The sequence below is a fragment of the Lampetra fluviatilis genome, chromosome 26 (assembly GCF_964198595.1).
Source record: "Lampetra fluviatilis chromosome 26, kcLamFluv1.1, whole genome shotgun sequence".
Taxonomy (NCBI): Eukaryota; Metazoa; Chordata; class Hyperoartia; order Petromyzontiformes; family Petromyzontidae; genus Lampetra; species Lampetra fluviatilis.
Genome location: NC_136300.1, coordinates 9003628 through 9030588, shown reverse-complemented (window position 1 = coordinate 9030588; position 26961 = coordinate 9003628). Strand labels below are relative to the sequence as shown.

At 44.7% G+C, this 26961-nt stretch overlaps 1 protein-coding gene across 16 annotated transcripts; it reads left to right on the top strand.

Annotated features, from left to right (window-relative positions):
- Positions 1 to 684: 684 nt before the first annotated feature.
- On the top strand, positions 685 to 24515 carry CEP104 (centrosomal protein 104). Of its 16 annotated transcripts, none has more exons than XM_078868675.1 (26): positions 694 to 776; positions 2669 to 2744; positions 4490 to 4610; positions 5179 to 5266; positions 5532 to 5649; positions 6003 to 6158; positions 6992 to 7130; positions 7488 to 7559; positions 8047 to 8120; positions 8668 to 8833; positions 9655 to 9801; positions 10085 to 10318; positions 10709 to 10822; positions 11354 to 11533; positions 12354 to 12521; positions 12846 to 13019; positions 13619 to 13795; positions 14709 to 14915; positions 15766 to 15882; positions 16096 to 16129; positions 16624 to 16702; positions 17851 to 17959; positions 19584 to 19722; positions 21066 to 21133; positions 21690 to 21771; positions 23037 to 24515. In XM_078868675.1, the coding sequence occupies exons 5-26, from the start codon at positions 5537 to 5539 to the stop codon at positions 23159 to 23161; spliced, it is 2874 nt and encodes a 957-aa protein (XP_078724801.1). In that variant the 5' UTR covers positions 694 to 776; positions 2669 to 2744; positions 4490 to 4610; positions 5179 to 5266; positions 5532 to 5536; the 3' UTR covers positions 23162 to 24515. The 16 variants fall into 16 exon arrangements, with proteins under 16 accessions (XP_078724800.1, XP_078724808.1, XP_078724807.1 ...); XM_078868670.1 differs by having other exon boundaries at positions 5529 to 5649; XM_078868669.1 differs by lacking the exon at positions 4490 to 4610 and having other exon boundaries at positions 2669 to 2738; positions 5529 to 5649.
- Positions 24516 to 26961: the final 2446 nt, after the last annotated feature.

The window sequence follows — 26961 nt, the reverse complement described above, 5'->3', positions numbered from 1 at the left end:
TGTGGACCAATCAATTTCAAGAACAGTGCATACATTATCAGAGTTGTGTTTTTGTTTGCATTCCGACCGCAGGTATTGTGGTCAATGCAAACATGACTCCTTGTAAAAAAAGGTGTCAGTTTTGTTGCCAGATAAAAGGGTAAAAAACCAATTATCAAACCCCAATACGGTTTAAGCCCCGTGTTATTGTTACAGGGAAATTGAGTTTTCACCGTCCATGCGGCGTACAGCCGTTTCAACACGGGCAAAGAAGCAACAAAAACCGTGTCTATTTGTCTGTGTTTCTCACTTGTAGTGATGTGGCTTTGTAAGATGAACGTTGACATTTCTCAGGGCACGGGGTGACCAACACGGTCTGAGTTGCTCTGTAATATTCAAGGTAAGGGCACTAATAAGGGGTTCACAGCTATGCGACGGGTTTTTATTTCTCTCGAGTCAATAGCAGACGCTGTCTCCCCGACAGACCTGGTCTTCACCTGAGGACGGCTGCTTGCGTTGTGGCCGAAACGTCGTGAGAATTATTTTATTGTTTTATTTTTATTATTTTATTACTTCCCTTCTACGTGACTTTACCGAAAGAACCAAGAAGAAAGATTGTAGAGTTTGATGCCTGTAGTGTTATGAGTCTGTAGTGTTTTATGCGGTACAGGCAGCGGGGGGGGGGGGGCAGTTCGCGCATGCGCGCTGGGTCCCGCGGGCGTCTCGTTGCCATGACGACGCGGCCTGCGCTCGGGCTAGGCGAGGCCGCGGGAACCGATAAGTAATCCCGCGACGAGGTAACGAAGTAACGATGATAACGAGATGGTAACGATGGTAACGGAGCAACGCGGCGACAGCCAGGGTCAGAGTGGAGGCGTTGACGGGCAGTGAGGAGAAGCCGGGGCCTTCCCTGTGTGTCCGTCAACGTCGCCCCAGCTGACGCCGGGGCCCTGATTGAGGTCATTGACGTGGTGACGTTCGACTCGTTCGAAGGTGCCGCACGGTGATTTAGTTGCGTTGTTCAGATACAGAAGTTGGGTGCTTATCAAAGGCTTCGGCGACTATAGGTGGTACTGGGATATCTGTCTGCGTGAAGGCTGTGTGGGCTTGCGTACTTGTTGTTGTGTGTGTGTTGTGAGATTGAGTGGTTTATTGTGAGATTGTAGTGTGGTTGTGTGTTGTGTGCGTGTTTGTGTGTATTGTGGTTGTGTGTGTGTTGTGTTGCGTGGTTGTAGGTGTTGTGTGTGTTGTGGTTGGGTGTTGTGTGGTTGTGTTATTGTGTGTGCTATTGTGTGCGTTGTGTGGTTGTGTGCGTGTTGTGTGGTTGTGCGTGTTGTGTGTGTGTTGTGGTTGTGTTATTGTGTGCGTTGTGAGATTGAGTGCTTTATTGTGAGATTGTATTGTGTGTTTTGTGTGGTTGTGGGTGTTGTGTGTTGTGTTATTGTGTGTGTTGTATGGTTGTAGGTGTTGTGGTTGTGTGTGTTGTGTGTGTGTGTTGTGGGTGTTGTGGTTGTGTCTGTGTGTTGTGGTGGTGTAGTGGTTAGTGCGCTCCGACACTTATGCCACGAGCCGATTTCGATTCCCACTCACGGCCAACACCGGTGACGATTATTTGAACCGGTCCTGGGCCTCCCCCTAAGTCGACTCAGCCTCAAATGAGTACCTGGTGCGGTGTGTAAACATCGCCACTGGGGAGACAAAGGCAGCCGGGCGTGGTGCTGGACATCCACCACCTCGTGTGCCGTGCCGGCCTTCATAGTGTCGGTCAGTGGTTCTTAACCTTTACTGCAGCCTTTGGTTCTCAATCGTTTAAAATGTGTAACTTTAATAAAGACGTAGGTTTGAGGAAACAAAGCAGTTGTACTTACGTGGCCATGCTTAATTTGTGTTTTCGATTATTTACCTTTAAAACAAAAAAATCTGGCCGTGTCTCGCACCCCCACAAATGGCATCTCGCCACCCCCAGGGCCGGATTAATATTTTGTACGTCCCTGGGCTCCAGGTACTGTGAGGCCCCCAGTAATATTTTCAAAAGGAAAACAAAGTTAAAGAAAAATCGAATTAATTTTTTACAAGGGTAACAACAAATTTAATTTAGCATTCATCTCTGGTGGCCTTCCAGCTGGCAGATGCCTCTGGGCTGCAGCCCCTAAATCTCTCAGCCCCTAAAGCCCTCAGCCACTAAAGCCCCCGTGCCTTGATCCGGCCCTGCGTGCACCCCAGGTTAAGAAGAAGAAGAACCACATTGCTCTAGGTCAGGGGTGGGGGAACCCTTTTTCTGCCAAGGGCCATTTGGATATTTCTCACATCATTCGCAGGCCATACAAAATTATCAACTTAAAAATTAGCCTGTGAAATTTGGCCAAACATTTAATTAACTCACCCCTAATGTGATGGCTGGAACTGCTTCTCTTTGGTGAGGCGTGTGATGTTAGCTGGTATTGATGATGTTGCTACTCGCAACTGCTTTTCCAGGTTTGCTCCTAGATTTATTGAATTTCGAGTCCCGCCTGCGGTTGCCTTGGCAGGGCCAGACCAAATGATTTCGCGGGCCTCATACGGCCCGCGGGCCGGACGTTCCCCACCCCTGCTCTAGATGCTCGCTAACAGCACTTGCCCCAACAATCAAGTTAAAAGCTACATGGGGGACCGTTGTTGCGTTTCGCTCTGTGTGGTTACTGTTGCGCAGGAGCCGTTCTCAAGCCGACGAGCCGAGGCTACGTTAGGAGACCGCATAGAGGGCCCCGGGGTGACTTACAGTATATGTGAGGAATATGTCCAAGTGACACAAACTACATTTGATGCGTGTTTGTGTAGTCGTGGTGATCAAGGAGCTCAGACCCCGCTACAATTGAGAACCCAGTTTAGTCACGAGTGACCGGCACAATTTAAACGGAGGATCTCAGCGGTGGCAGCTTAGCACTCTGATTTACAATTGTCCAAGCCGGCTAGACCCCCCCCCCCCACCTTATGAAAAAAAAAACTATTTATAGACTTTACCCTATGTCAGTGAAGTGTGTATGGAATATACTAAGAGTTGCGTTGGCTACCAAATTTAACGGGTGTGTAACTTTTGCTTAAATGTGCTGTTACGAGGCAGGTGTGGGATTTGATCATTGTACAAAAAGTGAAAAAATAAAAGTCCATACTTGTCAACCCATTATCAGTGCCTACCTTGTTACAAACCAATTCAGACCTTATTGGTCATCCCGTGCCCTTAGAAATCTCAACGTTCATCCTACAAAGTCCCATCACAAGGGAGAAACACAAACAAATAGACAAAAATTATCTTACTAAACAATTTTTTCCCATATTGAAACGGCTGTACACCATATGGACCTGAAAACTCAATTTCCCAGTACAAGAATACGGGCAAACCGTATGGGTTGACAGGTATGAAAGTTACAGCGCCGTCAATGGCACCCGGGAGAGCAACGCGCCTACACCAACTAATGCGATAGAATGATTCACCCCTAACAGTTGGGCACACACAGCCTACCACACGAGCCATCGGACTCTATAGTCTCACCCCCTAAATAGAACTTCACCTTCTGCCACTTAAATACAACACGAACTATGTGGGTGTATATAAGGGCGTCCAACATTACTTCAAAGCTTAATGAGGATATGCTTATTTAGCAGGAAGCATGATTTAAAATACACTGCTATATTGTTCGATGAGGTTTTTCATGGGATATGACATGTATTCTGCGTTACGAATGCCATACGTGTAGACTGAGGAGTGTGCCATTGGATACTGTGGGCACGGTGCTTCCCTTGACCCGCTTACATGTTTATTTCTCCACCGTATTGTTGCACTGAGTTATCTGTGCATTCTAGATTTGAAGCTTTCGTGACTGCAAGGATTCATATTCTTAGGTTTTTTCGGTAAAGTCACGTAGGTAAAAAATTAAAATTTATAAAAGTAAAATAAAAAATAAAATAAAAATCACGACGTTTCGGAGGCAACACAAGTTTCCGTCTTCAGGTGGAACCGTCACAGCACGATAGCTGTATCAAGTGAGAGAAATTCCATATAAAAGGACTGTTTTCTTGGAATTTCTCTCACTTGATACAGCTATCGTGCTGTGATGGTTCCACCTGAATACGGAAGCTTGTGTTGCTTCCGAAACGTCGTGATTTTTATTTTATTTTACTTTTATCTGTGCATCTCCATTACTAACCATCAGCTTGAGCACTAACTTACTGGCACGCTGTTGTCCTTTCACCTGTATTCTCGAAGTGAGAAGCCCCGTTACTCCAGCTACATCGTGAAGTGTTGCCTTGTGGGGGTCGCTGTGTTTTCGTCCGTGGTGCTCAGTGTGTAAGGGATGCCGAATGGCAGAACACCGATTTGTAACCGAGAGCTGGGATTTGAGAAGTGAATCGGACATTTTCTACTTACAGAAACAGATTTCAACTGCCACATTGACGTGGACTGATTTTGCTTTGTAGTTGAATAGATTATCATCACCTAATCCTACGGTGTGATGGCCTATTCTTTAACCAGGCCTCCAGCTGCTTCTCTGATTTTGATGCGATGGATACGCTTCCTACGTCAAGCCATCAGCACCACATTTAATTTTACACGCCCACGATTTGTTTTTGTCAACTTAAGTTGAATGTGAAAGGTAATGCTGACACAACATACACTATGAGACCTCCTTTGCCAGTAGCAAGATATAGTAATAGGGTTTTACCCTTTTATCTGACACAAAAACTGACACCTTTATACAAGGGTGTGGACCAATCAATTTCAAGGACAGTGCATATCATTATCAGAGTTGTCTCTTTTTGTTTGCATTTTGACTGCTTGTGTTGTGGTTATTGCAAACATGATCCCTTGTATAAAGGTGTCAGTTTTGTGCCAGATAAAAGGGTAAACACCTATTACTGACACAACATGTTTTACATTTACCTGGGGGAAAATCAAACTTGCAATGTCAACATGGCTGAAGTTTAAACCTGCATGTAGAAGGTGTTTTACTTAAATATGCACCCCCCCCCCCAAAAAAAAAGTGCCTCACATTATTTAAAGTGTAACTGGCCACTGTAGCACAGTATATTGAATCAGTTTCTATAAATAATAATATTGATGTTTCAGCTCTTAAACCCAGGCTACCGGATAGATGTATCTCTGTGATTTTTTTCACATCCTTAACACTCCATGCATTCCACACTGTGTTCCCCACCACGCAGAGTACTGGAAAATATAGCTTAGTCAGGATTGAGGGCTCTCACTTTGTGAATGAGCACAATTTAATGGAAGAACAAAACAACTAAGAAGGTAAGAATAGCATGAGCGTGGTTAAATAGAAATCAGGTGTATGCATGTGCGGAATATCATGTGATGATAGACTCAGAAACTTATTAATTAAATGCATAACACAGCAAGAACTTATTACAATACAATGCAATTCAAATTGATCAAATATCACATTCAGAAGATTATGATCGATGGCTTAGCATTTGCTGTGGTGCATTTTCATTTCGAGTTACTGCATTTGAACAAAGTTGAATAATGTAATGAGTGGAATTGTGCCCCCTAGCAGGTGCCATGCCTCGGCGTTTGGGCTTCACAGTGGTTGACGCATCAGGCCACGAGGAGGGCTACAGTGCTGTTGAGCTCACGTCGCACGGACCCACCGTGCAAGGATGGAGATCGCCACGGTATGACTTTTCAAAGCACATGATGGTACGACTTTGCTCCACCCAGGGAAACCAGAATTGTAATCGTGAAGCTTTCTCTAAATTTGCAAGCTCTGCCAGCCTGAATTCATGATATGAAAAGTCCAATTCACATCCTTATGTCAGTTTTTGGCTTAGTCATGTCTAAACATGGTGCTCCATCAGGTTTGAATGGTTGTATGCCAGCATGTGCAGCATGCCGAGAGAATGAGTATGGTGAATATGATGAAATATGCTGACTTTGTATACTGTTGTGATATCACAAGTGCAGGCTAGTAGCACTTAATCCAACAGCAGTCCAGGTTAAATGTGTGTTTATGTGTGTGTTTCTCTAGGTATTCACTTTATCCCCAGGAGATAGTGCTGTGCTTAGAGGGGCCATGCCATGTGCAGAAGCTGCAAGTGCTATCCCACCAGTTCCTCATCTCCTCCAAGCTGGAGATCTACATCGGAGAGAGCCAGCATCAGGGCAGTGCCTACACTCGCCTGGGGTTAGACAAGCACAATATTACACGGCACACAGCGTGGTCTGGCACAATATACTTTACTGGCTGGGTCTTTGCTTTTGACATTACCTGCGCACAGCCTAAATTTGTGTTCATTGGAAAATATATAGCAGATCATACACATAAAACGACATGTATGTGAACTTAAATGAATGTCAATATTTAATGAAACATGCTGAGTATATACTAATGAGAATTTTACCACTTACAAAGACGATACTGATTACTTGTACATAAACCTCGGAAAAGTGTATATTCACCTCGGCCTGAATACCATATATTGTAGTGATCTAAGTCAGCTCCTTTTACAAATGTAACTATTTTAACTATAACCATACTCCAAAGTGATTTCAAATGTATCCAGATTTGATGATTTGCAACCAGTACTGAAAAAAGGTTGCAATTGGGACAATTTATGGGTCGCCCAGTTCTAAATACCGTGTCGCAGGGAGAAACAGGCAGCAGGGGTTTGGGGGACGGGCAGTGGACGCAAAGCCCCAACTGTAGGATGCATTGGAGCTATATGTTTGAGCATTTACATTTGCGAATGAATGTGTTTCTCCCTTTATTTGAGAGTGATTGGAGTGAATCGGTGAGTGCAGGAGTATGAATCAAACGAACTGCATTGCAATGGATTATAAAGAGCAGAGTCAGAAACTAGGGGCCACGATCCGAGAATCAATTATTTTTTGTTACAAATAAGGGGCATGTTTACATCCGGAGTGGCTGCAGAGTTACCATGAGCATTGCGTGCATAGTTCGTGTGAGAGTGGAATATATCCCTGCATGCCTAGCGTGTTGTATGCTGTGCTTCTTAGGTACGTGGCCCTGTCTGACAACGATAAGACTGGGTTCCGTGCACGGGAGCTCAAGTCTGTGCATGTGGATGCCACTGGGCGCTATCTAAAACTCATTATCCACAAGAACCATGTCAACAAATACAACATCCACAACCAGGTGACAGCTCTCAACAACTGATCACTCCGCACTCGCAGTCGGAGTTGGATATTACTGCTTTCAGGTTTTACCATTGTCTTTTATCAACATCAACACATTATCTCAGAAATGCAAACTTGTATTTAATTCTCATGTTTTAAAACATATATCATACTATATTATAACAAAAATTGTGTTGGCAGGTGTTAGGGCAGGAAAGTGTACATGCGCTGGTGACGTCACCGCGCACACTTGTGCAATGACGTCACCCGCATCCCACTTTGAGAGCAGTGAACGTTTTGGAATAAAATAAAGTGTAAATTTTTATGTTTATAATGTCTGTTATGTGTTGTCTCAACATGTGCTTTGGCTTGGTAGGTGGGACTTGTAGCAATCAACATCCTTGGAGATGCCGTGGACGATAAGGATTCTGGAAGTTACTCCCCTGGGGTGAGTGCCATTCTCGATGGACACTTAACATCAGTGTAATGGAGGGGACAAACATTTAAAGGAATTCACAGACCCCTTTTCTGTGTGAAGACATCACGCAGCCATTTCACTAGAGCGAGTGTCTTGAGCACCTGGAACTTGCCCCTCCTGACGAACATTGTTCCTCTCTGCAGACATTGTGGTTGATGTACATTGTGGGCAGTTCCTGGAACTGGAACAAATTCAGCAAAAGTAGCTTCGTAGAATTATTTAAATTCAAGGACTTCCAGCAAACATGAACGTGATTCCATAAGTCATTGCAGACAATTTGCTATCATGAAGGAACGCTTTGGCATTTTTAAGTGGAAAGGTGTCATCAGGAGCTGATGTGCTCCACTGTATCCAATGTACATGGTTAGTCTTGTGGATTGTTCTGCTGTGGTTTACCTGGATGTTACACAGATAAACATTGTGTGCTTGGGTGTACTGTGAATTTGTGAGACCACAGGCAGCTGATCGCCTTATTAGCCAGTACCTCAAGCACCATCCTGATGATCCAGCTCTGTCATCTACCACACAAAGGTACTTGTTTCTAAATGTCACTGGAGATAGGTGTTCTCTGATTATGTAATGCTGGGCATTTAAACACTAAGGTAAAATGGCATTACAAACAGGACAACAAATAATCATATATTTTACAGTGGTTACATTCACAAGACCCTTAGAATATATATATAACATTTTTATATGACCATCTTTAAGGTAAAGTCAACGTGCCTGCCTGCTCAAACAAGCAACGAGGTGGTGCACATCTCCCCTGGTGCCTCCGAGGTGGTAGTCGAGATTTCATGTTTTTACGGTGGTAGGGCAATTCCATCCATAGGACGACCACTGTTGAATTACAACAAAGTTGTACAAAGTGGTAAAGATGGTTCAGGGTTGCCACAGTTAACCCCGATCAGATTTTAACTCGCAGATTTCTGTTTGCTAACCAGAACACCAACAAGCTGCATTATATGGAGGGTAATCAAGTTCAATACAACCATTCCATTTATATACATTAGTGCGTTGTTGTCTCTTGTAAAATGAAAATATACAACAGGTGTTCCCTTTGTCTACGTATCATCAGGCAGGAGGAGTTCGATCCATTGGACGATTTAGCTTTTGGGATGTACGTGGACCCGGAGGTGGCGGGAATGATAAGGACGCTGGATGCGCGTAAGCGAGCCGCTGTGAGAGAGGAGAAGTTCCATGTTGCCAAGACCCTTAAGCAGGCCATCGCTGACCTGCACAAGGTACGTGTGTCTGTAGTGGACACGTAGTACAGTGTGTGCACATCTGTTGTGCATCATTAGCACGTCCATTAGTAACCATGGTCCCGGGGAACCATACTGTCCTGCTATTGCTCCGCACGGACTTTACACTTGTATTTTTCATGGGTGCCATGATTCCCCGCTTGTTACAGGGGAGAGGTGCAGGAAATTCTTGGAATATACCTCAAGCGCTAAAGTATTTTGACACTGTCAAATGAACAAGACTATATTAATTCATGTGTCTAAAAGGGCCAATACAATGGCGGATTGCAGACTTAATTTTACAGCACATATTTGCACTTGGATACACTCACATACTAAACATATATGTACCCACACACACCCTACATATTCATCATTGGGGAGTGAATAAAGACTGTGGTGTATGTATGGTGTGCATATGCATACAATACTGGTATTTTCTATTTTCAAAATGGACTTGCATTGTAATTTTAAGACAATCCATTAATCGGTATCTTGCATGTAGAAAGCCATCAAGGAGGCTCACATAAACAGCTGTGAATGTTAATATATCTGTAGAGATAAATCAGCAGCCCATTAACTTCACTCTTATCTCCTGACCATTTTGTAGTCTAGAAGGTGGGGAGGCTCATGCACACGACAACATCTGCGTAATCCACCAACCCCACTTCTGAAGTGTTGTGCGTTACAGCGATGCATCCCCATGTTCATAACATCTGGTGCATGGTGGGGCAGGTGCTTGTTGTTGTTAATGGCATTACCTGTCGCGATTCTGGTGGTGTTCACAATGTATTTAATGCTTGCAAAATGCCGTGTTTTAGGTTGGCGAGCGATTAGGTCGGTACGAGGTGGAGAAGCGGTGCGCTGTGGAGCAGGAGGATTATGACCTTGCTGAGAAAAAGAAGCAACAGATGGAGGAATACCGGCAGAGGGTTTACCAGGAGCTGAGGCTGCATAACCTGCTGCAGGTTGTCTGTGCAAAGTACTTTGCTTGCATAAATTGTGGTGGACACACACGCACGCGCCAATAACAAGGGCTGTGGGTGCACAATCTCTTGTCCGCAGACAACTGGTGGTCCGCAAGGCCATGGAAAGTGGTCTGCGGAATTGTTGCAGATATGTTTTTTTCATGAAACAAACTGCGTGGTGGTACCTGAACATGATGAAACAAAAAGGAGATGTAACCTGTGACTATCTTGCTTTGTCATATTCTGATATGAATATTCCATGTTGTATTGCGTGCTCTGGTAGGAGGAAGAGGTGGAATGGCTCAGTTCACCTCTTTTTAGATATGAAGGTCACGGCACAGAAATGGGCTCTTCACGGGGATTGAGAGGCAGCAACTCGCAGATAACTTCTCCAGGGAACACGGCACGTACTAAGGGGGCGGCCTTGCAGGAACGCGGGACACCAAAGGGCATGTTGGCTGCAGGGGAAGATGTGCGTACACATCGTAGCGAGTCTGAACGGATGTACTCCACCCAGGTACGGACATCATGACACTTTTATATCAGGTTGACTGATCTTCAGTTTATTATTTTCAAATATAAAATTAAAAAAATTATAAATAAAAATGGTGGTTCGAAATTCAACCTATCATGCACATTTGGAAGGTTTCAATAGATATGCCGTCATCTTCACAAAGGAATAGGAAACTGAACTTTGTATGTGCACACCACCTTTCGAAACATTGCATATTATAAAACAAATTCTATATTCTGATATAATTGTGTGTCGCAATTGCCTCTTGTAATTTTTGGATAACTTGTGGCTTTTGTTAAGTGTTGTTAAAATGTGTTGAAGATAATACTTAAAAATGTCATCAAGTAATAAAGAAAGTGGCAGTGCCATTCACAATTGTGGTCCGATTGGCAGCCAACGCGGCAAAACCCTCTCTCTCATGATGACCGGCCAATCCCTACGGTGGTGCGGCAGCAGCACAAGCCTCAGGACGACGCAGGAGACAAAGATGATAGTCTCTTGGCACAGGTGGGCATTGTTCTTTGTAAGCGTGCCCGTCACCCCGTTGGGGCAATTTGTGGTATAAGGTGGATAGCCATTCGTTATTCACCTGTGATTTTATCAGTTTGTGGTAAAGTTTTCATATATTTTTGTTTATCTGAATTATATTCTTTAAAGCAGCAAAATAAAAAAAAAGTGTTTCTATTGTAATATTAACAATTGAAAAAGCAAAACAATGTGCCACATACAGGGTGGCTCGGCAAAAAGGGCCTGGGTTCAATTCCTAACATGGGCTCCTTTCTGTGCGGAGTTTGTATGTTCTGTCCCTTTTGTGCATGGATTTCCTCCAGCCTCTCTGATTTCCTTTCATAGCTTAAAAAAACACAATGTAGCTGGTATTGGCCAAAATATCCTGACGCCAAAAAATTACTTGCAAAAATTACCCAATCACAATTACACATAGCAACATGGCTTTTGACTCCATAATGATGGTGAATGATCATACATCATCATTGTGTAAGTGTACAATGCTGTTTATGACTCTTGTACGTTCAACAGGCATGGGTTGGAGAGGACGCACGCACGACTCCGTCAGCCGAGGGTGGAGACAACGCAGGTGGAGAACCGTCAGCCAAGCCGGAGGAGGGGGAACCGCGGGGCAGTGGTACCCCAGAGCCGTTAAGCGAGATGGCACTCAGAGAGGCTGGGCCGGTCATTGACGTGTTTGGGGAAGGGCTGGTGAGCAAATGCGTATTCGCCCAACTCCGCGTGGGGTTCAAGTACTTTTGTGCACGTGGAAATCTTTTGCTTCAAACATACACAGGAAATACGGTGTAAGACAAACATTGAATGGCAGCTTGTGGTAGTTTTAAGTACTGAATCTGGACACTGATAATATGGATGTTTTTGTTTTGTTGCTGTGCTTACATACCACGGATCTCCCTTATAAAATATCTGGGCAACTGGCTTAACGGGATGGTCTGTGTAACAAATCAAATAAATGTAACTGGTACATTAAGGTGAGCTTTCCTGAAATGTAGTTGATGGTGGAGGTGAGGGACGTCCATCTGTATTCCAGGTATAAGAGGGAAGTGAGAATGTTGAGTGGAGGACTTTGTGTATTTACTTTCTAATGTACATATTGTCGGGAGGTAAAATTTCATGTTAAGAGATGAGATTATGAGGTAGGAGTAAAGTATGTGTCTGATCAAAGAGCTGGACCCTCAGCAAAGCAAGTCGTAAAAAAGATGTTTGTAGCTACGGAAAATATAACTACTTTTCCGTGAATGTCACGGCTTGATAGGGGAAGCAACTAGAAAGTTCAGAATACAACATTGTCACTGCAGATGTAACGAGGAACATGAGGTTGTTTTCAGTGAGCCATTTATGCAGGCTGGAGGAGGGCAGGTTACTACAATGAGCATTAGTATGGCACCCACAGTTTGGTAATCACCAAGCTAGGTGACCCAGCCAAATGATGGGATATGATCAGAGCAGGTTTTGGAGGTCTTCTCTGACATTCAGTCTTGCTGTCTTTACGTGATGTCTGCACCTGTAGGCTGCAGGCGCCTACTCTAAGACGTGGTCGTACCGTGAAGACGCACTTCTGGCCATCTATCGCCAAATGGCTGAGCTTAAAGAAGGGATGGCTCGAGAGGATATCAGGGCAATGCTGAGGGCTGCCATTTTCCTCGTCCGTCGGGCCCTACGAGACCAGGTCACGTCGGTATGTACTAACACCTGTTCACGCCAGCCTCGGTACATGTGGCTTTCAATACGCAATATGGAAATGAACTGTACGATGAATGTCACAACCTAGGAATTGCACATTTTTTTGTTATTTTTCTTTAGGTTATGAGCCAAAGACAACTTTGGCTGATTATGTAGCTCATGTAGAAATTGGTATCGAATTAAATCTTTGATTTATTGGATAATTAATGGATCAGACCACTAAATGATGAGATATAGAGTATTAAAGTTACATTTCTACGTGTTATTTTTTTAAATATATAATATCTAAACGTTCAATTGGGTCGTCTGTTTGACGCAGGTGTTCAGTGCATCCCTGAAGGTGCTGAAGATGCTGGTGACCCAGTTTATTCCCCAGCACCGTCTCGGCCGAGTCGATCTGTCGCACTGCGTAGAGGGCACGCTGCCCGGGCTCATGGTGCGCACCGGGGACACCACGACACGGCACCGCAACGCCGCCATGTCCTTCATACAGGCAAGTCACAGGGCACGCCGCCGCTCCCTGGGCTGGTGGAAAAGTAGGCGCAGCACCACGCAATAGCTTTTGACGATTTACGCTGATTGATTAATTACGGTCTAGTTCTCCCCACATCTGTTCAAGACTACACTGTGAATAACATCGTTACATGTGATTTTGCAAGCTCAGCCAAGATGGGTCAGTTAGTCTCAAGGGCAGGGTAAATCCGTTCCAGATGTGATTGCTAAATTTCTCTCTAGTATGGTAGTAGAATGTATTCATTTTATAATGAACTTGTCTTATGATTAATTAACAGTTATTGTCCTTTTGGTGCAGGAGCCGCTTAAGGCACACACGATGATGGCTCCGACTCCTGACTCTAGCCTTGTTTCAGCTGTCCCTGACATAATAAACCATACCATACACCTGTACGTTGACTAAATCATTCTCATTCTTCACACTTTTTTATAGTATTGCATCAAATGTATTCTGTGATACCTAAGTATTCCTTATTTTCTGCACCCCTTGGTGTCCGTAAGAAGGCAATGCCCCTACATTAATGCAACTGTGCATTACCTATGCTCATATAGAACTGTTTGTGTGTATTTGCACGTCAGGAGCTGGCCTTGCTGCAAGCAGTGCGTGCGTTGCAGCTGGTGCCCCCAGTGTTACTGCAGTCTTTCGGAGCACATGCAGCGCCACGTGTCTCTATCAGCCAGCTGGAGCTGCTGCTGCGCCTGTTGCCTGAGCTGGGCCTGGACGGACACGGTCTCACTCCCACCAATGTCATGAAGGTGATGGCATGGAGGCACAAATTTGTCGACACGGGTTCCACACATCCTCACCGATGGCACACGTGTGCTTACTTGAAGGATTTTTTTTTATCTATTGGTAAAATCTGGCTCTTTCAGTTTTCAATAAAATCTGCCAATTTTCTGGAAAACAACGGAGGAAACTCATTAAAAGTTGAATCCAGTTTCCACCATGCACGGCAAAGTTTCCCTGCAATTTACGATCAGCATTGCTGCCTATCGAAACCACAAACATCGATGTTCATGGGGTGTACCCAAAGATGTGGGCATGGTCATGGTGATAATTTTGGAAGGTGAAAAGTAGGGATGCTATCAGATAGAAACAAACATTGGTATTGGTTCTACTTTCCCACGTGTGTTGAAAGAGGTGGGTGTATTCACACTTTACCCCACCACAAGCGAAATGTGGTGTACCCATTTGTAATGCTGGTTGGACAGAGGTAGTGGGGATTTTAGGAAACTTGCACCATTGTTTCAACTACCGCACCGAAATATGAAATTAAAACGGCGATTTCTGGATTTTAAGTGCGTTGTGCTAACCATTACCATTCCTCGTTGAACGGGGTAGATGCATTCCTGAAAAGTTCTGCGTTCAACAAAAATGGTGTAAAGTGAGGAATAACTGTACTGAATCAGATTGTCAATCTAGATTAAGCCTGCAGCCATCCCATGGTGGGACAAAGAACTTATATGAGGGTAGACCACATACTGTATCATTCCGTGTACTGCTCAACAAAGCAGTTCGTCGTCGACCGCTCAGAAACCGCGTTATAACGGGGCGCGATCTGTGAAAAGTGTTCCAGAATAGAAGAACCGTGTTATAGCCAAAACGTGTTTATGAAAACGCGTGAAGTGAGGACTCACCGCACGTGTTAATGGCTGCGTCCACGAGCAGGTGGCCCAGTGTGGCTTGGACCACACGGGAGCGGATGTGCGGGAGACCGCGGTGCGGCTCGTGCTCGCTCTCTACGGGATGAAGCCCGAGGCGGTGCGTGCCCTGCTGCCCCCGGACGATGTCAAAAGGCGAAGGAACTTGCTCTACCGCGGTCTCTTTGACGCCATGGACCGCATGGATGGCAAACCCACGCAGGCGGAAGTGCAGGTAATGTGTTTGGCGCGTGGCTGTTGGAGATCTTTCCTTGATTGGCTGATTACACGGATATCATGTGAATCTCTCAAACCCGGCATGGTGGCTTATACATGGAAATACAGCAAATTAATTATGAAATTAATTGTGCAGAGTTTTCTGCGTTATCCACTTATATGCACACGTTTTCCATGTAGTCTCCCACATGCAAAACATGTAAAAATAAAGGGGACAATCTTATTACATCCTGCAATGTAATAATCCATCTAGGTCTATCACACGAGCTGATTTCATCGCTCCATCTCTCCCTCGGTGAAAAAATTATCTCGGACACATTCCATTCCTTTATAACTCCACGATTAATAATCTTTGATTCTTTCGGTTAAGTTACGTAGGTAGAAAAACAATAGATCACGACGTTTCGATCGCAACACAAGCAATCGTCATCAGGTGGGACAACCACAGCAAGAAAGAACTGCTGAAGTAGGCAATCGTGATCTATTTTTTTTCTACCTCCGTGACTTAACCGAAAGAACCAAAGTGTATGAATTCCTGCAGTCACGAAAGCTTCAAATCAATCTATGATTATTCTTGATCACTAGCCATCATCTCTTTTAGCAATATGTCCTGCCCAAGCCCACTTTTCTTCACTGTTTAATTGATGTCTTTAACTTGCATATGTTTAGCTGTGTTTACAGCTAAAGTCAAATTGTCTCCTTGCTCAAACTCGTAGTGGGGTGGCGTTCATCTGCAATGATGACGCATAGCCATCGGTGTAAGTTCCCCTTGGTGAAGGCCAGTCTTTCCATAGGACAGCTGCTTGTGACTTCCCATTTACCTTGCGGGTGGATTACGGTATCTGTAGGTACACCGCAAGGCAGCAGCCGAAGAGGCAGAGAGGCGTAAACAGGCAGAGATACAAGTCCTGCAGCAGCAGCTGTCGGCTCTGCATGAAATCCAGGCACAGGTGCAGCTTACCAAGGTACTCACCAACATGCACACCACTCATATCACGCCTGCCAAACTTGCTGTATTATGTCGACAGCGTATACCATCCAGCAGGTTCCAAGAGTTGCGCATTTATAAATGTTATTTGCAACCTAGCAAAAGAGAGGACAATGCAATTTTTGAAAATATCTAAATATCTCTTTTAGTAAGGTGTATTGTGCTTCTATTTGTGTTGTGTTTTTGACAGGAGAAAGAAAAAGGCCGTCCAGGCAAGAAGCGAGGTAAGATGTCTTATTCATTAGGACACGCATCTTCTACGTGGCATGCACATCAACAGCAACCGCCATTCGCCACTGAGTAGTGGTAACATCACCACGGTGCCTGTGCCAAGCCAAATGCATCCCAAGACCAGCCTTTAAAATGTCAAAGGCTGGCTGGCAGGAAGTCGTGGAACAGACCCAGGTGCTATGGATTGACTGACTGAGATGACTAACAGACGCACACCACCTGTGCTCCCCACTGTGCCACCTTGCTGCGTTTTAGCCACCCAGCTCTCCGCTCGTTGTTGTGAGCTTCGCTCCTTTACCCTCCGCTGTTGTTGGAGAGTGGCTGCCTCCAACTGCCCAGTAGCGTCCTTCACAAACCTCCATGCACATCAAGCACAATGAGACCTACACCATGCACTAACTCCAAACGCTTCTCCCTACACACACACTATCTTATCGTTATTGTGTGTGTGTTTAAATGTATATGCGTATGTTGTGTGTGTCCTCAGCAGAGGAGCCACAAGTTGCCTCCCAAGGCCCCCAGCCTGTGGAAAATCCCCCCAGCGCCTTGCCGCAGTTCCTCGAGAAGTAACCCTAATCACATACACAATTAATGTAAAAGAAAACATACAGCTTTACGTTACCTGTATTTTTTTTTAAACAGCATATACACATGGTAAAATTGTATACATCTAAATCAGGATAAGGATTTGGAGTAAACGCCACAGTTCATAAGAAACTTGTCAAGAATAATTAAATAGGTTAATGATGGGAAAATCCATCGTAACAGAGCAATCAGTGCAGATTGAAAGCAACGTCACTGATTGTCAAGGATGAAAACTTGTTGCGGCTTGTCAAGATTTTTACATTATGCAGTACACATCCATTTACTCACATGATTACAATGCTATATTGTGTTGTCTGTCAAGATGTATGATTTAAGATGTATGGGGTTTGTGTATATGATAATTTAAATAAATGTGTTGTTAAAATTCATATTATTTTGAATGTTAACCCAAATGCATTAAGAGGTATAAATAGGTATGTCAAGCTTGTGAGTGTTTGTCCTAAGCATGTCAACAATCAACAAATTAATAGCTGAATATTACTATCTGGTATGGCAGTGAAATGTGCAACAAAGTGCTCTCCTGAGTGATTCCGTGCAAGAGAGCAGTAGTCTGCATATCATTAACCATATGATATCATTAACCGTGTAATATATAAAATGGCCATACTCAAGTTTAGACATTTAAAATAGCTTGCCATTGGAAAGCTACTCGAAAGGTAAACACTCGAGCAAGTTTGTAATAGATTTTAGGTCAGAAAGGAATATTTAACTATAATCGTTGACTTCATTGGAGGCAATGACAATTATAACAACAAAGAAATAACAGATACAGATATGGTGTTACAAAATGCACTCCCAACTGTAACACATGACATCAACTCCACGAGGTGAAACCAATACAATGCACCAGACATTTTCGTGTTGTCAGCAATGGCCCTCAGGAATGTCATGATTCATGTTTCAACCCTAACTTGGGTACGACTACGGGTGGGACTTCATCACAAGTTGTCGGTGATGAAGTCGCGCACACAGTCACACGTGAATACATTTAAAAAATAAAATGTAATCAAGGCTGCTGAAACCTCAATCTAAGCACGTTGTTACACTCTGCCGGGATGTCAGTGCCATCTCGAGCGAGTGCCGTTTGTGTGCGTTGTGCTGCGGGCAGCATCTGTGTGTTCTGTGGGGAGCGGAGCGACTCATTCACCGACGAGGGGCTGGACGTGCACTACTGGAGGCACTGCCCCATGCTGCAGCGCTGCGAGCACTGCAAACAGGTAACACGCAAACGGATGCAAAGTGCGAGATTTCACATTCAAGCGGTCATCGTGGCCATCCTGCAAAGCTTTGCCACCTTCATCTTTAACCCTGAGTTTATAGCACGCAAATATACAACCTGCAAACATTCCAGGCTTTCATTCACTCGACCATCAGAACAGAAAGAGGGCGATGGACTGGCATGTAGTCGCTAGTTGAAACGGAACTTTTTTGAAGACAATTTTATCACAGACCGGGGGGGGTCTTTCCCCTTTTCTAGTGACGTTTGTTTTTTACTCATTTTGGCTCGGGGTTAGCTTGTGGGCTTACCAAAACTGTGACTGAGACAAGTGCGCAGTGTGGGAAAGAGGCGCGGACGGAAGTGGTCAATAAAACAATGGGGGCGGGCCACGCGCGGACTCACCGCTCACCTCCTGCTGTGCGGCCCGGTTCGTAACAGGCCACGGACCGGTACCGGCCCGGGGTTGGGGACCCCTGGTCCAAATGGATGTTTGGTCAATACCTTCATGAGTGTATTGCATGTAGGAGAACTGGAGTACATGGAGGAAAGACATGCCGTGCATTTAAGGAAATAACAATAATATCTTCACAGACAAGTTAAAAGCCAATGTAATGTTCTTACTTCCACTCAGCACATAATGAAATCTGCATTATCCACCAACTCTGCTGCTAAAGTGTCAGACACCTAACCCACAGAGATACAACTTGGCCTATAATTTCCAGAACAAAATATATTGCGGAACTATATGTACAGTTTTATAGTCTGCTGACATGCATCAGTTATATGTGTGCACCCTGTTTTCTGTCACGTGCAACATACTCATTGAATAAATGGCCAAGCATCCCATCAGGATGCTCATGAAAAGTCTTGAATCGATGAAGCATTATTGGAGATTAGTTTCTAAAGGCACGCTTTAACATCAGACATTCCAAAGTTTGCTACAGACCAATATTTGTTATCTTGTCTAAACCCCGAATGGGCAATAGAGCTCATATCCTGGGTGTTAATGTCCCCACATTTTGGGATTAGTCTTGAAACAACATGCTTATGGAACACTCCGAAATGTGCACAGAAAAGTGGAATGTTCTGGCTGTTGAGCCACGTGTGGGCTGCCTTGTAGAGCGGCAGGTTTCAAGCATATGATGATGGTGACGTGATCAACCAAACTCACCCCGAAAGCACTGAACTACAGGCCTGAGCCACCACTTACTGCAGGACGACGCTACGAGGATTGATAAGACTTGTTGTGGCCCAATCTCATATATATGAAGACATCCCTTGGTACCCTTTTACCAGAATTAATGTAAGTTAATTTGTATTTTATTGTGTGACACCTCTGCCCTTGTTTGTGATATTTTATGATTATAAAATTATCTTAGCACTGAATGCCACTTTATTGTCTGTATTCTGCCAAAGAACTGGAATTAAAAACAATAAATTGGGAAGTAAAATTGTTCAAACAAGAAAACAATTAGAAATATTCCCATGCATTTTACAAGGGTGTCAACGGCTATGTAACATTCAGGATTAACGCTCATTGCTCTTGGATACTATGGGATTGACACTTTACACATATGTGTGTGACACTTGTTGTCTTTGTATGGTGCATGCGATGCGTTTAGGTTGTGGAGATTTCAGGCCTCACGGCCCACCGGCTCGGGGAGTGCGAGCGTGGCGATGGGTACGGGAAGTGTCCTCGCTGTGCTGAGGCCGTCCCCAAAACAAAGTTATCCGAGCACATACAGGCCAAGAGTTGCGCCCGTATGTACCATGTGCACCCACATTCATGCATGCCAACAACACACACAGCGGCACCCACACTATTATTATTGTCACACCCGCTTGCATGTTGTGTACATACCTCGAATGCATAAACTCTTGATATGCCCAACAATGTTGTTATCTTTGCATTTAAACATTAACATTGCTAAAGGTGATTCTAAAACGTTCACAAAAGCATGCATTAGTAATCATAGAGTCGATTAAACCATCATCCAAGGTCGGTTAAATATTTACTGATGAGTTATTTTGTCTGAAATCAAAATTTGGTTGTTAGTCATTTGAAGAGGCTGGGCTAAGCCATAGCCTTCTTAATGCCGAGAGAAGATGGTAAAACATGCTCTGCTCAGCTGGATTATACATGACCCAGCAGGTTAGATAAACATTTCTAAACTATTCAAGCTGCAAAATTATGAGGCGGAGAATTCATGTGAAATGGATTATAGATATTTTTGGAAAATTTCGAATTTTGCACGTCATGGCATGCATTTAATTTTCTACTTTATTGACCTGACCAGTGTCATTTGTTATCTCATGATTGTAAAACAAAGCCAAAATCAAATAAGTCTCAAGGTTGGTGTCTTCACAGACTGCTGTGTTATCACAGTGATAAATAAGAACGTTCGCTTCACCTTGCGGCGCATCTCCCACAAGCGGTGGGACGCACCGTGAGCTCCGAGGGAGCGAGTGGCTCACAGCCGCCCTGCGCTAAAACCAGCAGCCACTTTCACAACCCAGACATTCGTTCCTAGTGTAATAAAGGTCGTGGAAGCGACTTCTGGAATCTGGTCTTTATTTGTCTTTCTTTACAACACCCCTTCACGCTGCTGACAGACAGTGTGAGAGGGATAGAGAGAGAGAGAGACGCTCGCAGCCACGTGGCTGCCTGGACCCCCGCTCTCGCGTGGCCTCTCCCTCCGTTCGTTCCAGTTCTGACCACGTGTTGTTCGTCTCCACCCCTATTTAATACCCGGGTCACGTGGTACCTTTCCACCAATCCTGGTTAGCCTCTATGGAATCTTCTAGACTCCATCGTAGGCTCCCGGGACCACGCCCCTGACTCGTCTCCCCATTGGCTGTGGCTAAAGCCAGCAGAACCAATCCTCTACTTACAGATGTCTTCCCGTTACATCAGGGCCACGCCCCTAGGCTTCCCTTCATTGGCTATGGACCAGGACCGGCAGAGCCAATCATCGTGACGAGTTGTGATCCGTCAGCGACCCGGATATATCCTCACATTACACTAGTTGCTGCTCAATTCACATCAATGCGAGAGAGAGAGATACGCGAGGCTAAACCATCTCGGCCATCTTATCCCATTGCAGCTGCAAAGCCTGAAAGAGTGGCCAATCGCTGTCCCCTCTGCCACACGGACTTTCCACCTGGAGAGGAGGTAAGAGATGGCTGCATGCGACTGTTTTTTTCCTATCAAGATTGAACCGTTCAATGCATGAATGAGTCGCATTTATGTCATCAGTCGTGATGAGGTTAGATATCTTTACACAATACATCTTTTGATTTAAAGCTTTCGTGACTGCAGGGATTCATATTCTTGGTTCTTTCGGTAAAGTCACGTAGAAGGGAAACGATAAAATAAAAAAAATAAAAAGCAATACATTTTTATTATTTTATTGTTTCCCTTCTACGTGACTTTACCGAAAGAACCAAGAATACAATACATCTTGTTTTTCCTTGACATATAGGTTACTTGTATCCAGTTTTTGTACTAATTATTGTTGATTATACAGAAACAACTTATGGTTTGGCTCCAGCCTTTGTCTTTAATAGATCATGTTTCTATTCTCTGCTGCTTTTCACGTTGGATCAAAGATGATCTCTCCATAACTGTTGAATGGATATTAGACATCTCTGTCTAACCCTTTGGGGTTTGTCTACGTTGAATGTTGTTCTTAATATCCACTTAAAATGCAATGTATTGGTTGTGATAGGCATGGAAGCCTCACCTGGTGAGCAAAGAGGGGTGTACGAAAAATCCTCGCAAAGAGCAGTACCTCCAACGGCTCCAAGAAGGTAGGAAACCCGAGTGGAATTCGTGCGGTGATTTCCCGCACTGTCTACACTTTTGCAGTGCTCTTGCACTTCTAGATGTGAACACATTAATGTAACAAATTATTGCCTACTCTTAGGTTTTTTCGGTAAAGTCACGTAGGTAAAAAATCAAATTAATAAAAGTAATAATAGAAATACAATTATTGCCTTTTTGTAAATGTGCTGGAGTTGCTTTTTCTTTCGTATGGCTAATGTAGATGTAGAGCAACATCTACAATTTCACATTCAGGTGGTCAAGCACCTGCCATGGTTTGTGCGGATGCGATTTCGGTAGGACAGTGAGTTTCGTGGAAGATCAAACGCAGGGATCTTCTGTGTTGGGTCTTTCACAAGGTGTTTGTGAGTTATTTTGAACTCCATTCAGCTCTGCAACATTCATTGGGGTTGAACTAGCATCGTTGAAGGTTAAGTGCACGGATCCAAAGGGGCTTGCTTGACTTCAAGTGATGACGGGGGGACGTTTTTGAGGTCCTGGTGAATGGGAAGGCGACTGTTTCCCTAGATTCGTAAGCACTTCCAGGAGGGTTGCAGCATTGCGGCGGATGGGTGGGGGAGAGATTTGTGACAGCACGGGCAGCCAGGATGTTGGGGTCAACTTGAGGGTTCCAGTGATACGTTGCATAGCAGTGTTCAGTTGGACATCAACAAGTCGAGTTTGACTACTTCTGGTCCATACTGGTGCACAGTCCTCAGCTACGGGGTACAAAAGGGCCATCGTTGATGTCCGTAGCACTGGTGCTGATGTTCTCCAGCTTGTGCTTGCCAGTTTCTGGACCAGGTTACCCTTGTTTTGTTCTTGGAAGCTACCTTTTTCAGGTGATTGTGGAAGGTTAGCATACGGTCCAGCTTCACTCTAAGATAGTTTCGAGTGGGGTCGTGTTGCAGTGTTGCCGGAGAAGGTCACTTGCAGAGTGGACGCCTGGCACTCCCATTATTAAGATGAAATAAAGTGACTGTTGTTTTGTGGGGATTTGGCTTGAGCCTCCATTTCTGTAAATGTTTCCCCACGGCGTTTAGGTCTTGGTTCAGAGTGGATTCGACGTGGTTGAAAGTGGCCGCTTTCGTTGCCAGGGGAAGGTCATCCGCTTAAACCAATTTGCGTGGCCTGGTTGGTGGCACGTCACTCGTGTCGACATTGAAGAGCGTTGGACGCTGCAGTTGCTGATTTGTACGTACTGTCTCTCGCTGTGTGTGTATTGGAAATGCCCGTTGTGCTTTGTCCGCAGCTCCGAAAGGTGGAGGAGCTGCCAAGAGCGGTGGGGCCGGGGTCAAGGTGGGCGCAGCACCGAAGGCCCAGCCCCGCGGAGGCATTCCCAAGCTTCAGGCGGCCAATAGGAACGCAGCGAAGTGACGCGATTGTGTTGTAGAGCCTCGGCGATTGTCTACGGTTCTAATCCTGATTTAAAGCTTTCGTGACTGCAGGGATTCATATTCTTGGTTTTTTCGGTAAAGTCACGTAGAAGGGAAAGAATAAAATACAAATATATATTAATAAATAAAGCAATAAAATATTTTTATTGATTTATATTTGTATTTTATTATTTCCCTTCTACGTGACTTTAACAAAAGAACCAATAATATGGTTCTAATCCTCTTACGACGTAACAAACAAGCATGCGCATGTTAACCTGGTTTGAAGAGCGTATGAAAAATAGAAAATATGAAGTATACATTGGGTCCAATTCACTTCTTTCAAACTTGTTTTTACAATTTTTTAAGACTGAATATCACGTCAAGTATACGCGCATCAAGACAATGTAGTTTTTTTCTGCTTTCATGATTCATAACTAAATACCTATCACTCGACACGATCAAGAGTCTTATTTTTTACTATTTTACAATGTTTATCTTATTAATATATGCTAATAATTGTAAGCCCTTTGTTAATCCCCTTCTAGGGGAAGGCTTCCATACCATTCAGTCGAGGGGGCTGTTTGTATGTATGTATGTTGAACGAAGCCAACTGCGCTAATCGGAGGTGTGGAGGAAGGACAACAAACTAAATACAAAAAGCAGTTCTAAATAAATGAGTTTTCGTTTTATATTTAAAAGTGCTTAGCTCCAGTCGCTTCCTAATATCGAAAGCAAGAGCGTTCCAGACGGCCGCAGAAGCGCACCTGAAAACGCGCGATGCAGTGACCCTCTTTGTTCGACGGTTTGACCATACGGCAGCACAACACTGGTCCGTGCAGGTTAGTAAAGGGCAGTAGGATCCGTGCATATATCACTCACCACTGATGTTAGCCGTGATGTTGAAATCAGGATGGCAGATTTGTAGTTCGGTCCGATAACCCGTGTGCCAACATTCCTCCCCACTTTACAGTTAAACATGGCACAAATGGGAACGCAATGAGAAAGGATTTTTTTTATATTGTACGCTCCAGTGCTTTTCACGTAATCTTTGCTCGTTATATAACCAAGTTTACTTAGAGCTGAAGGAGTTACCTTGCAAATGTGTACTTTTATTCGCAAGAGACTATGGCATTATATTGCTACTCTCTAATCGTCCTATGAACGCTCTGCTAATCCAAGGACCTTTTCCCATCACGGAGTTATTTTTATTTTAAATAATAAATTATATTCATTGTGAATATCAAACTTATATAAAAATCGGAAGAATGTTCATTCCAACATTTTGGAATATAAGAGATTACCATGGAAAATTGTCATATCACCATGATGCATATTAAAAAAAGACACCCATAGTTGCGTGTGCTGCTTTGCTGTGGGTCCCAGCACCCATCGCGTATCCTACATTTCCATGACCACTGAATGTGCACCGAACCCCACGCTAGCCCTGTGCCATCGCGGGAAATTCCCACGTCCCATCCTAACACCCGGCCCACCAATCTCTGCAGCCGATATGTAATTCTAACCTTCCACCAGCACCGAGAACCAAGGTCATGCAGTGTTTGAATCGGGATGGTTGTCAGTCTATTACACAGCCCCTTCTTCCCTCCAGACCCTTCATCCGTTCCCCCAAGCCTGCCTCGTCCCATGCAATGTCACAAAACGTCTCGTTCCTATCATTCACTCTTTGGCCAATGTAACTCCCATATGCCCTGCTCGAAGCATAACTTTCCGGGGAATGCTGTCCAAACTGCTGGCCTGTACTCACAAGCAGGCACTGCACTGGTAATATAGCAACAGTGTTCACTGTAGGACGTAAATCGGCGAACGTCACAAGGGGGGGGGGGGGGGCACCACAATATATTGGCGGAGTTGGAGCACAGATCCACACCCTCCATGTAAATAAAACTCAACACGTTGCGTACATTTTTTTTTTATCAGAGTATTGTTTTTTGTTTGCATTTGACTGCAAGTATTGTGGTTAATGTAAGCATGATTCCTTGCAAAAGGTGTCAGTTTTGTTGCCAGAAAAAAGGGGAAAACCCCTATTAGTACGTTGCGTAATGTCAGAGCTGACCTTGGGTGTCGGGTGTCCACTGCAATATCGTGCAGAAGAATCTATGGAAAAGGCGTTGTGGGCATCAACAGCATCAGTAATTCTAGATTTGAAGCTTTCGTGACTGCAAGGATTCATATTCTTGGGTTTTTTCGGTAAAGTCACGTAGGTAAAACATTTAAATTAATAAAAGTAACGTCGTGATTTTATTTTTATTTTATTAATTTTACATTTTTACCTACGTGACTTTACCGAAAAAACCCAAGAATAAGCATCAGTAATGGTCCCGACTAAACTTGATTAAACATTGATCGGCCAGATTCTCATAAGACAACGTTGGTAGGTCTCCCTGCGCAGAAACAGTAATGGATCTAAGATGCCCTGAAGCAGTCGTATGCCTTAAGGCTGTGATAATGGTCTAGCAAACAATACATTCTTACATGTAGGCTTTCGCGACCAATATAATCCATAGTTTTTTTGGGGTAGATTACGTATACATATATATAAATGTGTCGTTAAAACCCGCCACCACCCGACACAGCCAACTAGTAAGGGTTGTCACGTAAGCAGAACATGCCAATTCGTGATATTCTCGTAAGTTTTGATGTGACTTCTCTGTTCACGAGGGTTCCGGTCAATGAGTCAATTAAATTACTCGACACTGGTCACGAACAAAGGGTTAGCCAAAGATATCCCAAGACTTGCTGAACACTGTCTAAAGAAGACTTCTCGTGGCAAGGTGACTTCTATCAACAAAAGGAAGGAGCAGCAATGGGCTCTCCTTTGTCTCCTGTGATAGCGGATTTGTACATGTGAAGTATAGTAAACTACGGCGGGAAACCACTTGACGGGTAGCACACTTTATTCACACTTGGGTTGTCACAATAACACGTGTTGTCACTACAGCTCACGCTACACGTTCCACCTGACACGGGTGGTAACTACTGCTCACGCTACACGTTCCACCTGACACGGGTGGTAACTACTGCTCACGCTACACGTTCCACCCGGCTACACACACGGGCATTCCAGCCCCGTAGCATCCGGGGGAACCTCTAGACCCACCCCAGCTTGGGTACGGATCACGACCACTGGGTCCCGTGGCCCGGTCCTCACACGGACGTCCGGCCCCCGGGTCCCAAGGTCCCGCCTCTGAGCCACACAGGGCCCCGGTCCTTACAAGGACAGCGGGACTAGGTGTCTCAGGGCCCTATCTCTTCCTCCTCCGTCTTCCGTCTTCACTGGTCACCAACTTCTCCCTGAGCGCCCGCGCGCACCACCTTATATAGCCCTCCGCTCCAAGGAGACGGAGCCTATGCGGACCGCGATGGTCGGCAGCCGTCAGTTCCCGGACACCTGGGAGCGGATCAGGCGAAAACATGTGAGGATCAGGCGAAGAAATCTCCCTCCCCGGGTTGTCGGTCACATCACCTGCTCGGTCATCACGACACACAGGAAGGCCATATGGTGGCGAGAACGGTTTTAGCCGGGAGGGGTGAACATACCACCGGCGCTTTCCCCATTTTATCTGAACACACTGGAGGCGTGCAACCCGCACGACTTCCACGGGTCCCCGCCATGGCCTCAACAATTTAGGTGACGTAGCCAAAGGTGCATGAGGGCAGTGCAGCCAGGCCCTATCGCCCGGTTTCCAATCGTGCACGGACACCTTCCGTGCACGCAAGCGCTCGTTGGCGACTTGCCGAGATCTCGAATTAAGCCGTGCGGCCTCCCGTGCCTCGGCG

Coding starts and splice junctions, on each gene's coding strand:
- CEP104 (XM_078868674.1), top strand. CDS start 5,537: ATGCCTCGGCGTTTGGGCTTCACAGTGGTTGACGCATCAGGCCACGAG. Junction 11,534..12,353: donor ACGTGTTTGGGGAAGGGCTG/GTGAGCAAATGC, acceptor CTGCACCTGTAG/GCTGCAGGCGCCTACTCTAA. Junction 21,772..23,036: donor CCTCCAACGGCTCCAAGAAG/GTAGGAAACCCG, acceptor CTTTGTCCGCAG/CTCCGAAAGGTGGAGGAGCT.